The sequence below is a fragment of the Hesperophylax consimilis genome, chromosome 12, assembly GCF_061612785.1.
Source record: "Hesperophylax consimilis isolate HC1 chromosome 12, BYU_Hcon_1.0, whole genome shotgun sequence".
In the NCBI taxonomy this organism is placed as follows: domain Eukaryota; kingdom Metazoa; phylum Arthropoda; class Insecta; order Trichoptera; family Limnephilidae; genus Hesperophylax; species Hesperophylax consimilis.
This window is the reverse complement of record NC_142847.1, coordinates 13,133,619-13,151,583: the sequence shown is the minus strand read 5'-3', so window position 1 is coordinate 13,151,583 and position 17,965 is coordinate 13,133,619. Positions and strand designations below refer to the sequence as shown.

The window sequence follows — 17,965 nt, the reverse complement described above, 5'->3', positions numbered from 1 at the left end:
GGCAATAATAAAAAGAACAACAAAAACAATTGTGATTCGTCAATGTTTTTTTATTTTTTTATTCGCGTTTAAGTACTGATTGAATTATTGTACTCGAAACAAGATTTTTTGTTATTAAGTATGTATTTTTGTATATGAAAGCGATTAATTTTATCAAAGAATTTTGTTGATATCAATATTAAATCTTAATGATGTATTTTAGCAATCCTTTCTATTTAATAATTTATCAAAAATGATATTTTATAATACTTTTCATTTATGCAATTAGAAGCCTTAAGGCGATGCCATACGTAGTAATGCAAAATCATGTGTTTTTGGTTTAAAAATTTGGTCGCCTAGAAATGTTTCAGATGCTTTTATTAAATACTGCAAGTAGAATACATCTTGGCCTTTGACATAATCGAGTATTTTTTAGATAAGTCTTTTCATAAGCCCAGAAAAAAATAATGTAAAGGCAAAGAAAAAAATTAAGATGCTTACCCAATTTATATCTTGTATTGTAAACATGAAAGTATGTTATGTAAAAAGTAATTTCTCCAACATCATGAATTTATGGTTGTATGTTTATGCTACATTGCCTACTTTATATGAACTAAGCCTATCAATTTGAATGTCCTGAAACGGGAAACCTTCCCTATTGGACAGTCAAAGCTTCGTTATTCTGTAATTGTATTTTAGTATCCAATAAATAAATTAATTGAATTTAATTATAAATATTCAAAAAGATGTATTTGGAAATTTCCTTTATCATAAATATTTGTCTGTCTTAAAATTATTATTAAAGGAAAAAGTGAAAAAAAAACAGGGAGAGGGTAAACAAAAACAATCTTGCGGTCATACTCAATATTAACAGTTTTAATTTTTGGCAGTACCGTGTTTATTCAACCTATCGAATTCTTCGGAATATTTACTGCTTTATTATAACAATTGAGTACTGGATCAAGAAAATGTTTCAAATCATCGAATCCATACACTCTGGGAGTTTCATCATTGTAATTCAAGGCCTCGCACACCCTGCAGTAGTGAACAGAAGCACTATTCATGTACCCATGTTCATTGAGTACTTTCAGATTCTTTCTCCACTCGTGCATTTTCCAGTAACTTTCTTCGAGAGTTGCATTGATGAACCAAAGGCGATCTGCTAAGTCTTTTGGACTTTTAAAATCCATCACGTTGAGATAAGAATTAGGGGGTAAAAGACGAATATTGATTTCGTTTCTGGAACCCATTATGATTGGCACAGCTCCCTTCTTGTAGCCGTGGCTAAACATCTTCTCGGTCATGTATTGGTCACAGTTGGTGTTCTCAAATGCCAGGTAGAAGAGGTATTCATCAAGGAGGGGGCAGTCGTTACCGTAGGAACCGGGACAACTGTAAATTGAAAGGTTGTTTTAAATTAGGAAAACAGGACACTTATTAATAATGAAACTGAAGCCTAAAGGGTATCCAAATGTAAGGAGACAAAACCATCTTCGAAAACATCCGTCGGCTTCGGATTTTGAAACTACAGAAACTGTTTCAGGAAACGTCCTAGAAGAGATAATAACTCCAAGGACGTTGCTAACGACGACACTGTAATATATTGTTTATTATTATTCACATTATCAGGACCTATCTTCCTTCAAAAGGATCCTTGGGCGTCGAAATATGAAACTTAAAAGAGATAGAAGGGGTCTAGTAATGAATACGAGATAGGCAAAGGGAGCTAAATAGTTTGCAAAAGATAAATATCTTTATCTCAACTATTCTAAATGAAGAGATTATGTTATGTTTCTACCTGTAAGTAAAAAAATACATTTTATAACAATTTTGAAGGAAGAATGAGGTTCCCATTGAAAGGTTTTATTAGTAAGTTATTCGCTACAACCATAACTATGAATTTTGAAAAATATTTCTACTTACGCCTTTTTTAAGTCGCTTGTAGAACACCGTCCGTAAAAATCTACCTTCATATATTTTTGTAATTCAATTACATATTGAAGGCGCCCGTTTTTTCCATGGCAATTCGACATCATTATTGCCACAAGAACATCTCTACGTTTCTTCCTGGCGTTGGGAACAAGGGATTTGATATCGATATCCAGTGTATCGTCACTTGCTATGGGTTGCTTTAAGGGTACTGTGCGGCCATACGGAACAGGGATATCAGATTCTGCTCTGCAAATATAAATAAATATTAATTTCTTCTTCCAAAAAATATAATATTTTGTTAGAAAGCAGTCACTTTGTAGCTTGACGTGTTAATGAAATAAAACATATTAAACTAATAAAAAATACATTGTGAGTCCTCAGTGCTCACATTTTTGTAACATTAATTTTTTAAATATCTTTAATAACATTTTAAGTAAATGATGATAAATAATATATCACTGAAGAAGAAGATAATATGACTAATAAATCTTAATAAAACATGAAACAGAACAAGACAGAGAAAAATAAATAGAAAACGGTCACAACTAGGAATTGAACCCTAGATCTCTTGTCTTTTCTTACCGGGAAAGATAAGATAAGAGATCCTGGGTTCTTTTTCTAGTTGTGACCGCTATTTGACAGGTCGGTGGCTAAGTTGACATCGCGTTTGGGTCCCACCCAGGCGTAATGTGTTCAATTCCTCGGCTGGCTAAGTCCTCCATCACAACACAAGCAACATTTTCAGCTTACTGTGGTGGTAGTAGGAGATTTTCAAATATTGTCAGGTTATTCGTAACCCGGGAATGTTTGTTTTTCTTTAAAAAAAAAATCGTTTTTTATTTTTTTTTCTGTGTCTTGTTCTGTTTCATGTTTCATTTAGATTTATTAGTAATATTATCTTCTTCTTCAATGATATATCACTTTGAAAAGTATAGCCTTCAAAATAAGTTAAAAATATAAATAGTTGTTAAACCATGTATCTTGATGAAGTAATGATTGGTTTCGGAACGTGTTGATATTAATTTATTATTAAAATATCCTCTAATGAAATTGTTATAGAAGTTGTTTTTTAGTATTTTTATGTGACACCTCACAAGCGCCCCTGTCTACAATGGAAAGACAGTGGACTATGTCCCAGCCGGTCGGCCAGCGTTGTTTTCTTAAATTTTTTCCCAATAATTTTTATACCCTTGGTTATGATTTTTTTATGTAAATATTTCGCTGTTAACGAGAAAAATAGTTTTTAAATACCAACGTAAGTAATTTTTGAGGAGTAAGATGAAAAAAATTGCGCTCCTTTCAGTTTCTGTCTGTTTTCTGTCAAAATCACTGTGGGCCATGATCCCAATATATAAGTATACCTACCTATTAGGTACCAACATCAAAAAAGGATTTCAGCTTTTCGTGATTGCCTTTTTGTAAAATTGTTTATATCGTGTTTTTCAACCAGAGTGTCGCCAATCAGGACCGGCCCTGAATAAACGGCGTTTGACTCTACTAAAATTTTGGTGCCTCCTGTCAAAACCAGTATACGCCTTGGTAGGTGATTAATAATAGTAGGTAGGTGATTAATAATAGTATTCTTGGTAGTTGTGTAATCAATAATATTCGGATGATTCGTATTTTTTGTGCAGCGCCATTTTTATGAAAAAATAATCTCTAGGGCGATGTGTTAGGACTGTTTGGAGTTAGATCTTATCAGCGCTTTGGCGCCTTGGCAATTCGGCAAACGGAGCGGACGGCTCCAATTGCACCCGCATAGGGGCGGCCCTGTCGCCAGTCGCAGGAAGTTAATTGTGAATACTGAACTGAACTGAGTGACTAACTGACATAGCGCGCGGTGTTTATAAGGTGCTTTGCCCTTTAAAACGATCCTGACGGTTTTGCAAGTCGGGGGAATGTCAGCGCATTTTTGCCGCCAATCCAGGAGTTACAGGCTGGTCTGTTTTCTGGCATCTAAAAACATGGTATGGTAACATGTAATTTTTTTCATAATAATACTTCATTCAATCATACTTATAAGACATGGACCAGTTAAACAGTCCAACCAGCTCCGGCAACTTAGCGTGTCCAAGCGTGAAGGTATTGAAAGGGCTCTCGTCGGTGAGGAACACCCATCGCTGTCCTGCGGGCCTGGTACCATTGGGAAGACTTCTGGCTCCATCAAGTCGATGAAGAAGCACAACCACTGCATCGGCGTCTGCAGCAGAACTGTCATTGTAGTCCAGAATGCAATTGCGTACGGAGCAGTTGGCAAATGGTTCGTGCCTGGAAAAGAATAATAAAAATATAATAATTAATTGGTACACATACATAATAAAAATTAAAGGTACACATAACATAACAGTTTTCCATTCTCTTCCTATATACATTTATACGGCTTAATAAAATATCTCGATTGGAACAATCTATCGAAAAAATATTATGCAAAAATATCTAAATCGCGACAACTGTTTTCAACATGATGTCTATTTAAGCTCTTGTTCTTACACGTAGAAAACTTACTGATTTAATAAAATATTGATAATTTATTATAAAAAACACTCCAAATTATTCGGATTCCTGTTAAAAATGGGACTGAGGGCTTTGAATGAATTGATAGGTTTCATTTTAAACTTTTAGTAAAAAAGGATCGAAGTAAAACTTATATTTTCGTATTTCGTCACTAAATATTAACAGGTCAAATGCAGGTGCATGAATACGTGTTCCGATATATTCAAGTGCTTAAATTTTATTAGGAAGCGGCCTGCTATCCCGTTCTTCACAGGATATTAATAAATCCACAAAACTCATTGTTCTCCGTGAAGAAATTTCCTTTGAAATCAACATTTTGGCGCTTTGGTTAAAATGTTTTTTGAATAAATTAAGTAAACCTTAGATACCTACGGACGGGGTGCGTATCACGTGATGTGCTAGGTTTAACCCAGTGGCGACGTGTGATGGAATAATTTTTCGTTTTAAAAAAAGTACGTGCTAATACGCCCTGTATGGATAATCTAATGTTGGTAATTTACAACATTAAAAAAATCCACAGATTTGTGATTTTCTTACAATGTAACAGGTTGTGAGGATAGACTCTTCTAATATCTTTGGGATAGACGCTACATATAACAAGAAACGATTAATTAAAGTAGGCAATACTTGTTTCGTGGTTTATGACGCATCAGTTATAATGGAAAGATGTAAATTACCTTGTTTTAGAATAGTAATATATATGTCGTGGTTCTATTTTCTTCCCATATTTCCAAATCAATATTTTAAAAGTCTTGTCTCGTTTCGGTGGAAGATCATTTTCGAGAAACAGGTATTCTCCAAGGAGGGAAAGGTTGAAATACTGAAATCAAATATTATATAATTATAAATAAGGTATGAGGGGTGGGTACGAATTTAGTGATCAATTTGTCCAGGAGTGACGGACCTTTATATCTATCTCTCCCGATGCGGTGCAAGGCGATGGGTCAAGAGAGATCAGTTAGAGAGATCTCCCCAAACCAGTATCTCCCGATCTGGCACACCACGCAGCTAGTGGGCAGGAGCATCCTGAACACACCTCACCCGATGAATATAGCGAATCACTTGGGGTGACCTATGGTAGAGGTGCTGGTTATTCAATAAATGGTTTCCCGAGCGGCGGTAAACAAACCCGCCTCCCAAAATGTGAACATTAAAAAATGTTGTTAACAAAGAAAAATCAATACAAAAATCCCACATAGGCAACGCCAGTGTCTGGGTATACCTGTGATAGTTAAGGATTTAAATGCTTACATTATTATATTACATAATTAAATACTGAAGTGGTTTTACGCAAAATCGTCGATTTCATAATAATAATGAGTTACGCAGTCACACAGAAAAACACAGTTTGAATATTAAAAATCTCAAACAAAATGTTCATGTTACTTGTAGTTTTTTTGTTATAAATTTGGTTTCCAACCGTCTTGCGACAAAAAGGTCAGTTTTTTATAAATTAATAACAATTAAACCGGTCGGTGGCCGAGTTGACATCGCGCTTGGGTCCCACCCAGGCGTAGTGTATTCAATTCCTCGACTGGCTAAGTCCTCCATCACAACACAAGCAACATTTTCCGCTTACTGTGGTGGTAGTAGGAGATTTTCAAATATTGTCAGGTTATTCGTAACCTGATAATGTTTGTCTTTATTTTTAAAAAAGAAAGAAAAAAAAGAATTGTTTAAAACTAAAGTAACATTGAAGAATCAAAATCATTAAATAAAAAAACAGTAAATGAGAGTAAACAAACGTACAGACGATTCTTGAAGAATGACTAACATAAACAGTAAAGTGCTGATAATAGTAATAACAAAATTATAAAAATAGGATTGTGTACAATAAGAACTTGTGAATGATGATTCTATTTATGTGGGCGTATATAATGTATGTTAAGTCGATACATTATCAATGCGCATAATTTACCCTCGTAATTTGTTCCGCAGAAAATTAATGACCTGTTTCATCATATGTATTAATATCTTCAATGAAAAGAACGCACGTTTACGTTCTACTGTCGTTGTTTTGTTACTAATTATTTTGCGCATTTAGTACAAAGTATTTTAATAATTGAGTGTAAACATTTTTAGACTGATGTTCTGGAATAATAATACTTTTTCAATTCCTCGGATCTAAATAAAATAAAATCAAGACATAAAAATATTTCTGATTGTCAATCAATTTCAAATAGATTCACTGTTTTTTTAATGTATTCCAAAATGAAACACTGTTTTTGAAGGCGGATTATAGACTGTTTCAGATTTTAGCTCTACGAATCGATATATTTATGTATTAAAAATATTTAAATATTGATAATTTTAAAAATCGCTTAAGATTTTTTTCTTTTATTTGTATTGTATTTGGAAACTAAAAAAATTAATAAATTGGCATAATATTATAAAGGTTATTATCTTTTTTATATATACAAAAAAAATCTATTAATATAAAAGTACATTAATTTTTTTGAATTGGAAATTTTTGAACGCGGGAACAGTTTGGCGGTTTTCTGTTTTAAAGAATTATTTCAAATTTTACTTCATATTATACTACTCCGGTAAATTTTTAAGCGCAAAGAAAGAGCTTGGTGTTGTCGCTTTAGAAAATTGTTTATATCATATGCCTGACCATAATAGAAAATGAGATAGCACGAGTTTTATGAAGACGTGTTAAATGGTGACAAATACGTGACTCGAGTGGTTTTGGACTACTCATTTAATTTGAGGTTATGGTAAATGGCGATATATGTTGTCTTTGTTTTCCGAACAAAATGTTTGCATCTTTACGAACTCAACTTTTTTTTGTCGTTGTGTTGTTTTTGATAATTTGCATGGATTAGACACTTTAAAAACTAAACACCATTTACTTAAAGATAATGATTGATATAGTAAACAAACAAGTTATTTTGGTGAAAATAATTACAAATAAATATATACATTTAATACAATAATGTAAAACTGTGAAAATTTACAAAATTGACTGATCACTTGCAGCGATTATTGACATTAATTACAGTTTTCAGTATTCCAAATTATTATACGCAATAATTACTCGCCTGAAATATCCATACAAATTGAAAATATCTCCCGAGTAAAATGCTGCCGACGGGAATTGAACCCTCACCTTCTGATTGTCGGTCAGGTGCACTGAACCACTAAGACCGGTAATCAGCAGGATATAATAGAGGGTCGCAGAGGGCCTGGTAGGAGACAAATGTCTTGGCTGCGAAATATACGAGAGTGGACCGGCATTAGAAGTGTGGAGGAGCTATTCCGGGCAGCGCAAGACAAAGAGACATTTTCTAGAGTGATCGCCAACGTCGGGGGGGCCTGATACGGCACATAAAGAAGAATTGTTTATAATAATTTGTTGTCCTTTGTGCCATGAAAAAACCCTGTCTTATAAACATTAAGTTTATCTTTAAAAAAATAATGTTTTCAATTTGGTTCAATATAAGAACATGAAATAGGTTCTAAGGTTCTTATTTTAGGTTTAATAAGAAGAAAAAAACTAGCCTCAAAATGTATTTTCATTTATAATCATGTCGATGCATACCATGAACAAATGATATCAAATCATCCTATTTTGAAATTGCATTATTTTTCATTTCCGGTGACTGAATTAATGGCTTCTCGCTGTTATTAAACTGATGATACAATATAAGTTGTGCTATTCAACCGTATAAAGAAATTATGAATATTTGCCGTTATTTTGAACAGTATTAATATTTTTATTTTTGAGGTATTATGCCGTGTTGCAATGCATGATGGACACTGTAATGCTGTCCTAAACATTGGTCAAAGAAGGAGAACAACAGCAAAAATAAATCACAATAATACTTTTTGCCGTGAAAATCTCAAATCACATCGGTATTATTATTATTATTTTTAATTAAAGTAAATCAAATTTAATAATGTTATAATAAAGTTCAAAGTAGTTAATAAATGGAGTTCTACAAATTAAACACAAAAACAATTAATTAGTTTCATTATATTTATGTTAACGAAATATAAATACCTTTCTCAAATTTAAGTACCCTTCCATATCAAAATATTTCTCTCTCAATTTTTCGTTTAGCTCAGGCACATTATAAGAATTTGCTTTTCCATAAAATTCTTTTATGAATAGTTTAGCACTAAAATCTTCTTGACTAGTTTTAAACACAATATAAATCACCAGATAAATAAATAGCAATGAACCGACCCAAGTGAACAATCTTCTACGATTACCCAAAACACCATGGAAAAACATCTTGTCTCACAAGGTTTGGTTTCTTAATAAATCTACAAATATAAAGATTATATCACAAAACATAATAACAATAGTAGAAGTGAATATGAATTGAACATAAATAACTTGAACAGACCGGTGTTTTCCGATAGAAATGACGTAAACGTTTGACTATGTCCTCGAGTTTACAAGTATGTATTGTGATACAATTTTATTTGGTTACCGTGGTCGATACATAAAACGCAATATCAGTCCTATCAGTACTATTTAAATGTTAATATGGCATTAAAAACTACTTTGAAATATTAACGGTCTGTTAATCGTTTATCAGAACATAAATATAGATAAGATAAGATATCATATCATAAGATCCTCATTCCACCAACCTAAACCGACTTTTGAAGAAAAATTTTTTCAATTTTTATCAATATAATCTTTTAATCTTCTTCCTCTAGCGATAAAAACCATTCAAACAATAACCGACTTCCAAAGAAGTATTAAGATATGGATTATGGCACGGAAAGGAAGAATATAGATACAATATTTCAACCTGACAAAGGTTAACGATATGTTATATTTTCTCATAGACCGGGGTGGGGAACCTTCGGCTCGCCTTTTTGGTGCGGCCCGCGAGCACTTTTGGTGCGTTCAGATGACCACAAAAAAGTATTTTAAAAAAAGAAGATTTTAGAACGCGATAACGGTTTTCTTTCACATCCATTTTTAAGAAATTTTTACAAAACCCAGAGAAAAGTATGACATAGCTGATAGGTACTTACGCATACACCTACGTTACTAGACTATCCAACACCCCTTTTTATTTAATTTAATTTTTGTATTATTTTAATAATATCATATTAAATTTTAAATTAGAAATTATGAGTTTATTGCAAATTAAACTTGGAACTCTGTTACAGATAAAATTAGAGTTGTGGATCAATCTGCAGACGCATTTAAGAAGGAAATCATTCATGTTAAAAACTCTGTTTTAAACTTGTAGTTAGTAAATTAATTATAGTTAGTTGCAGACTATGTGCTGCAAAAATCAATGAAAACTATTTTCGTGTTATGAGTGTAGTTTTGATTAAAGTTGGAAACTCACACAAGGATCAACTCTGAAGTTAAAACCAGTTTTGTGTTCAGAATGTAACCATAAAATTTCAGTCGTATATTCATCTTCTAACGCATTTCAAAGGAAAACATAATCGTCTTCTTTATAAGTGCATTTATAAAACTCTGTTTGCAGATTATGTCTTGCGAAAATTGGAAAAAACTGTTTTCGTATTCTGGGTATAGTTTTAATTAAAGTTGAGACTCAAACAATTATTAACTTTAAAGTTAAAACCAGTTTTGTGTTGAGAATGTAAAGATAAAATTCCAGTTATGGATTCATCTGCTGACGCATTTTGAAATAAAACATATTGGTGTTCTAAATGCAGTTATAAAATTCTGTTCGAGCGATATGGTGATATAGGCCAAGCCCAAAAAACGCATGATGCGTATGGCTTCTTCTGACAGTACCATAGACAGATGAAAATCTTTATTTAACACAAAAAATTACGAACTGTTCAAAATTTGTTAAAAACGTTATTTACCATTTTCATGTTAACAATTTTTGCAGTACATGTTTTGCCTTTCAAAAATATTGAAGAAAAAGTTAATTATTATTCAAATTCAAAATATTTCTTTGATTTCGAGGTTCAAATAGGAAGAACCGGCTTCAATAGTCTGGTTTGAGTTCGTAGTTATTTAGTACTAATTAATACAAATAATTAGTAACAGCCATGAAGGAAAATTAGCGTTATAAAATCGCATCGTGCAACTAAAAGCAATAGCAACGTATGATCGCCTTGCTATGAATGCGGAAGTCTGTTCTGTATCCACCAGTCTCGTCCTAGTTTTGCAACAGGGTCCAGGTGAAATATAATCCTGCAGGATCCATTAACATCGCTTCATTATTACCTGCCCGTAAAACTAACACACTCGCCATTCCGGGTGCTGCATGTCTAAAGGAAATTAACTATGAACAAAATTACTAGTTTCAATTTCAAATTTATTTGAATAGTAAGCCAAGTGCAACATAAATGTATCTATTTACTATTATTACATTACCGTCTGCAGCAATAGTTTCGAAGGACTTACTGTAATGTTTAAGTAGGTAACTACTTCACTCAAGTGCTAAAAGAATCCCGGTAAAAGTATAATTTAAAGATAGCATATTTAAGGACCAAAAGCTATTCATCAATATGTCAAAATAAATACATTTTTTTTAAATTGTGATTAAAATAGCTATATCTTTTCTTACCAATAAGAAAACAGTTTGCGATATAGTTGTGAACGATAAATACTTGGAGCAGGTGGATGACTTTAATAATTATATATTTTATGTTCAAATACTTTAAACTAGGCCTATTAGAAGTTAATAAAAACATTTATTTTTACTGATAAACTAATGTTTAAGAGACAAGGTTATGCATGGCACAAAAGATAACATATTATTTTTGGTCCGTTATCTTTTAGCCAGTCAGTTAGCACCGCATTGTGTTCTAATATGTTATCCGTTGGCAGCGGCATGTATATTTTCTCTAAAGATTTTTTCAATTTATACATGTGTTTCGGGCTAGTAATTATTGCTTAAAAATAGTATATTTTTTTAATATTGTTACATGTCACAGAACTGACTTTGAAGTATCCACAAATTAGGGTTATTATTAGGGTTATTATTATTACCATTTAGAAGTGGTAGGTATAGTTAGACCATTTATTGGTCAAATGTTAGCTACAGTTATGAATACGGTAAACGGTGGAAATCTCATTTTACGACAAAAAGACGACTTCCAAAGATGTATTCTTTTCTCACACTGAGGTATGATTTATAAAAAACCTTGTTTATTACATCATTGCAAAATACGGTTCCTGGTAATAATTTGATGTCATATTATCTAGGTAGGCATTTTTCATTAACTCGCACGCGTCCAAACGTCGCCAGTCATTACGGGACAAAGACTCTGTTATTATTATATTGTATTGCCAAAAGTAATCATAATTATGATAGCCAGGATGACCAAATCTCTATGTCATGTAGTTACGTATTATACTGTTTCCTCCGTCATTATTTCCAGTTAGGTCAATGGCACATCGTCTATTACTTCACCCATGACGATAAGAACAAAAAATTTCGATCAATATTAAAAAACATTTATTTGTTTTTTTTTTTTAATGTGATATGATGCAAGTGGGTGTATTACTTACGTAATTTGTTAATTCAAAAGTGTATAATTTTGATGAGCTAGAATAATTGAGATGAAACAATTTTTATTGACCTTTAACCATTTTAAATTACAAAAAAATCCGGTAACATCTTCTACATTTAACATTATTCATAATTATGTGGATCGTAGTAATAATTATAGTAATGTTTCTAATGGATAGAAAACCTTCTAAAAAGAGTCAGGTCTTATTTGTACCCTTTCCTCCAATAAGAGCCAAATCATAAATTGACTTATTATATATATTTACGTTTACATAAATCATGTACGACTACCATAACATACACTACACCAGTGGCGGCCGGTGGTCAAAATATATGGGGGTTCAACGGATTACAACATTAAGTCATAAAATAAATTAAATAAAGGTACGTACCTATTTATAAAGAAGTTCTATTCTCTGCTCCTTTTGTTAAGCGAAGACCTCTATCAATGCTTAACACTGATAGTGCGTTCAGTCTGTCCTGGCTCAACGTGTTTAAAAAAGATTTTATTATTTTTAACGTTGAGAAACATCTTTAGCTTTCAACTGAGGTCATTCCAAATGTCATGAATGGTGCACAAAAGTTTTAGTAATTTCACAGTCTCGGGAAAGTCTTCTAATAAACAAGTACTATAAAAAAATTTTAAAATTGATACCGTTAGCTTTTGAAAAATCGTCGCGGGCGTAAATTGCACAGAGTTCACTTTTACTGAACTTTATTTAGGAAGTCATACGTTTTAAACGTCACATTGAAATCATGTTCTGGGAAATTTGACCTGTATCGATTTTTATTAAATAGCTCATTATGGTGTTTAACTTAGGCGCGGTAGCCTGAATCCAATTGCATTCTGATGTCAACTTTTCCTAAAACCTTTAAGCTCAAAACTTTTTGTAAATGTAAATGACAAGAATTATGTTTTTTGATTTTTTAAGAAAGGTGAGTTACATCAGTAACACCGCTGATTGTCCAAACTGAATCAACATCGTAAATTAAACACGTAAAACAAAATAAACAATTCAATTGATCACATGCACAGAGCTACGAAGCTTTGTTATACATTGTTTTGTTAAATGATCGAGTAAACTTCTTCGATCCAGATTTTCACTCTTGTTTTATTATCAGTTCAGATTTTAGGTGGACCGGCATTTTTTATTATCACTTTGTTTTCCAAAACTCGACCTATTGTTCTTAATGTATTCCACATTCAAACTCATTCTTAATTTATACTTTGAACAAACACAAAAGTAATCATAAATTAGTATAACCTGCAATTGATATACCTTATTAATAATTGATATACAAGATCGATATAACCTGCAATTAAACATAAAAACTTTCGCAGAGTAAGAAATTTTTTTAATTCAACAGACCGTGCCCGTCAACGGCGAGTACCTACTGACTAAACTGATAATAAGTAATCTGACCATCACTCATCTCTTAATGACAAATTTTATCTTAAATGCTTGTATCGAAGAAGCGAAACATTCGCTGAAAATAGCAGATGGTAAATTGAAACCACGATATCGACAATAACATTAAACATACGCGTTTTAGTTTAACTTTCTACTGAATAAACCGTTCCTTCTGATGTGGTGGTAAAACCCCGAACGCCGTCCATGATATGGTATCATTTGCAAAGAATAGTATGAACTGGTATGTACCCACGCTTTCGACTGTTCCACAGAATATGCGACAAAGCAATTAAATTTTGGATCGCAATCGAAAACGAACTGCTACGAACATAGGCACAAGTCAAAGTCGGTCTGCAAGTTAAGCGCGCTTAATAAGTAGGTACCTTTTGAATGAGATATCATAACCGAACCGAGTTTCGTATTGTGATAAGTCATGTCGGAAATCTTGTTGGTTGTTCGGCGCTCGGGAGCACATATTAGCTGGCCGCCACTGCACTACACATGAGCCTTGTATGGTAGTTGAGAAAATCACCAAAATTGTAATCATTTAAAATTTATGAAATGATAAAATCAAAATGCATTGTTTCATTCAGTGTGATTATTTTGTATATTTTATATTTTGTTGTTCAATACTTTAAAAAATATTTATAAAAAATGTATTTTTCCTATATAGACTTCACTAGGTAATAACTGTACATATTACATGACTTTTCTATAATCTATTATACTTACCTTATTTTTTCATCTTTTTACGAAATCTCTTCCTGTTAACTTGATCCAGTTTTTATTTATTATATAGAAGCTAGATGGTTTTATTTTTTTGTTTTAATTACAACCGGAATATATATTACAATTTTGATCCTAGGCGTTTGTTAACTTAGCAGGGCTGCAACAGTTCGTGGGTTTTCTAGTTCTTGGTGGTGGATGCGTTTGCCCGCATACTGTGTGGCGGGCCGGATTCGGAGAGACTTATTGAAGGAGATCTTTTTTCCTCTCCAACAGGACTCTCTCAATCCAGGAGGGATGAATTCAAACATCCGTGACTGCTGGACATACTGAACCCCAGATTATTATTTATCCTTCATATTTTTTTCGTTTCCAGATCTTCCACTACTTCGTTTCCTATTAAATATGAACTTGAGTTTAATGGTGCCGACAGACGTAGCTATAAAAGATCAAAAGATATTTGGCTTGGCGTATTTCGGCATATCGCTCGCCGTACATTTCCAATTGAAATGTATGGCGAGCGATATGCCGAAATACGCCAAGCCAAATAACTTTTGATCTTTTATAGCTACGTCTGTCGGCCCCCTAAACACTAAATCCTAACGGCAAAGAAAAGTTAATTAACAACATTACGTAAATAATAAATAGGTATTAAATACAATTTATTTTAACATAATAATTAGATTCATCTCTTTCTAGCATGATTATTTACCTTGTTGTATCTTATTATTACAGTAAGTCACCAGTTCTCTTTTTAAATGCTAATCGTTTTTTTTAGCATTGTAATCCAAAAAAGAGGAACAAATAAATATTTTAATTTAAATTTTATTTTGTAGATAATATTCTACCCCTTCAGTTTTGTACAATGGAATTTTAATGAAGAAATTAAAACGTTAATTTAAAACTACATCTATTACTAATATTTATATTTTTTCGCACTTACTAATGGGAGTGCTTTAGATTTTGTGCAGCTGAGAAACATCCTTTTACTCTAAATTAAGGGTTGGTTATCAGTTGCATAGTATTTGAAACACGTTTATTAGTAGGCTCAAGTTCTTAATTTGTATTTTTTACATTTTATTCAAAATAAATATAATGAATTGGTCACCATGAAACAAGCAGTTGCCTAGTATGGTGATTCAATTATATCCTTTAAGATCCCCAAATATGACATAGGCTCTGAGTAAAATATTTTTCCTCGAGGCCTCGTGTGTGAAGCTAATTTAAAAAAAATTATAATGTTGTTTCCTTTGTGCAAAAGTAGTTTAAGGTGAGCAGGGCCGATCTTGAGCCAAACGTCGCCTGGCGCTAGTAAAAACCTCAAGGTCGCTGTGTCAGGTATTATCTCCTAGGCTCCTAGGCTACTGTTATATCTGCGAACTTTTTGTAAAAAGTAAAAGGTTCTATATTATAATTGTGTATATTTACGTTACAATTAATAGTACTGGATTTAGCTACACTGTTCATTACATGAGGGTTGGTAATTCTCTGGTTCGAGAAGCTTGTTCCCTGTCAATATCATCTCACAAGTACTTGTTACACTCTAGCGACATCTGACGGACTCTGGAGTAAGTTTTATGACTAGCGCCATCTATCGCTTAAATACTCAACCTTATTACCATACATACAAGTAGTTCTGGTTGTTATGTACGTAGTTTATTTTTGTGTATGTTATAAAATAGTACAAAAGTTTATATTACTATCAACACAAATATTACAGCTTTTCGAGTCTAGTGAGACGACATTTACAATATTGGAAAAAGTTGTGTGACGGAAAGAGAGACACATTATATTTTATTAATTATATTACTTTTAATTTTAATACGTTTAAAATAATAACAAAAACAAATAACACAATACATATTTTCAATTATTAAATAATATTTTCGTTCCTCATACTCATTGTATATTAATTTCATGACAGCGCCAAACCAACCATGCTTCGTAGTTTTAATATTTACCGCTAGATGTCTCTGTCTTATTCATTTTAACAACTTTGGATTCAATGAAACTCACTTATGTAAATCAAATAAAATAATAATTTGATCACACGTACCATAAAAAATACGCACGTTTTCTTTAAAGATCATAGAAATGTGTATTTATAAAATGTATCCTTTATTTAAAACATCGTTTAAAAATGAAAATGAATACTGTTTCCAAACACTGACAGTTTTAAATAGTGATTTATGAATGACACTTCAGTTTGCATAATGCAGGGAGCAAAAGTTTACAAAAAATATTTTGTTTTACAGAAATGTAATGATTTCATAGATTCAATATAATTAATTGCATGACAGTTTTTAATCAAAGCGAGCTGGTCAATAAATAGTAATAAGAACAGAGTCGTGCAGTTTGTATAATGTGAATTTCGATATATCGCAGGACCGATTAGATACCATGATATTAAAATGTGGTTCATTCGACTTCTAGCATCAGTCGAAGGGCCCGTTCCCACTTCCGTTTTCAAATCGGGGGCGGGTCCCGTTTTCAAAACGGATGCCCTAGTGGCTGTAGTGGATGTATGGAGCTGTTCACACTTGTCCGACACGATTTGAAAACGGATCCGACATTTTTTGTCGGATGGCTCGCCTACGCAGCGCGTCCGTTTTCAAATCGTGTCGGAACACGCTCGCTCATAGTGTTGTATGGAGCTGTTCACACTTGTCGTCCAGTCGTTCCGGCAGAGTCCCCGCCAAACCCCGACCCCTCCCCGCCCGCTCCCTGTCGCAAGGAAGCAGGCACGCTGCGTGCTTGTATTTGGTTATTTTGTTAAGTAAATAAATCAAAACTACAATAATGGATAAGGAAAAAAATCCCGAAAATTTAATACCACTGGTCGAAGAAAGAGTATGGTAATATTTTATCTTTAACTAAATAAAAACAAAACACTCGGTGTACACAACTTTTGTACATCAAAATTTTTATTTTTATTTTTTTAAGTTTACTTTTTTAAAATTTTAAATCTTTAATGAGATGCACGGAAGAGCGTATTAGTTTAATAAACACATAATAAAAAATATTTGAGTTGTTATTGTTTTCTTACTTTAAAATATCGATAGCCTTTCTTCAGGACAAATGCACTTTCTCAATTTTGTATTTTGATATGTTAAGCTCTCTGAAACTCATTCCAGTAGATGGTTAAAGGAAGTGATAGACATTCTCTTAAGCCATTAAGCGCCCTTGAGGTGATTTTTCATGGTGAAAACGGCGCTATATAAATAATCCAATCATTATTATTCTAAAATAATTAAAGAACTTTAGTTCATCACTTCTCAACTCACCAATTAACACTTGGAAAATTCATACAGAAAATCATTCGGCTATGATTGGGTGTACCCAAAATTTTCTTTTCACTTTTTTTCCTTCTTTTTAATAAGTACAACATGACAACAAGAGCTTCATCGTCGTCCATTGCGCACCATTACTGAAGAATGAGCAAATAACATGTTTTTGTTGAATCGACAATTATTTTTTTTCGTAGAGTATGGTCCGTTTTTAAAACGGTAGTGTGAACAGGGCCATTGGCCATCCGTTTTTAAAACGGGACCCGCCCCCGATTTGAAAACGGAAGTGGGAACGGGCCCGAATACGTATATTTTAGTTTGCAATTAACACTGTCGTTCCGAAGGGGGTACTATACTTACCCCCGGAACGCCACGAGTGCGGTCGTAAAAGGTGCAACAATTTTTTTTTTTTTTAAGAAAGACAAACATTCCCGGGTTACAAATAACCTGAAAATATTTTTAAATCTCCTACTACCACCACAGTAAGCTGAAAATGTTGCTTGTGTTGTGATGGAGGACTTAGCCAGCCGAGGAATTGAACACACTACGCCTGGCTGGGACCCAAACTCGATGTCAACTCGGCCACCGACCGGTCATATTACGTATATATTTTGAGTTACTTTAGATTTATTTTATCGTTTTT

General features: G+C 32.9%; 1 protein-coding gene across 1 annotated transcript; it reads right to left on the bottom strand.

Annotated features, from left to right (window-relative positions):
* Window positions 1-881: 881 nt before the first annotated feature.
* LOC149419177 (inactive fucosyltransferase B-like) lies at window positions 882-8,853 on the bottom strand. The gene is made up of 5 exons (XM_089637943.1): window positions 8,618-8,853; window positions 5,103-5,245; window positions 3,928-4,179; window positions 1,903-2,157; window positions 882-1,371 (listed from the first exon to the last, which is right to left on the bottom strand). The coding sequence occupies exons 1-5, from the start codon at window positions 8,663-8,665 to the stop codon at window positions 882-884; spliced, it is 1,188 nt and encodes a 395-aa protein (XP_089494069.1). The 5' UTR covers window positions 8,666-8,853.
* Window positions 8,854-17,965: the final 9,112 nt, after the last annotated feature.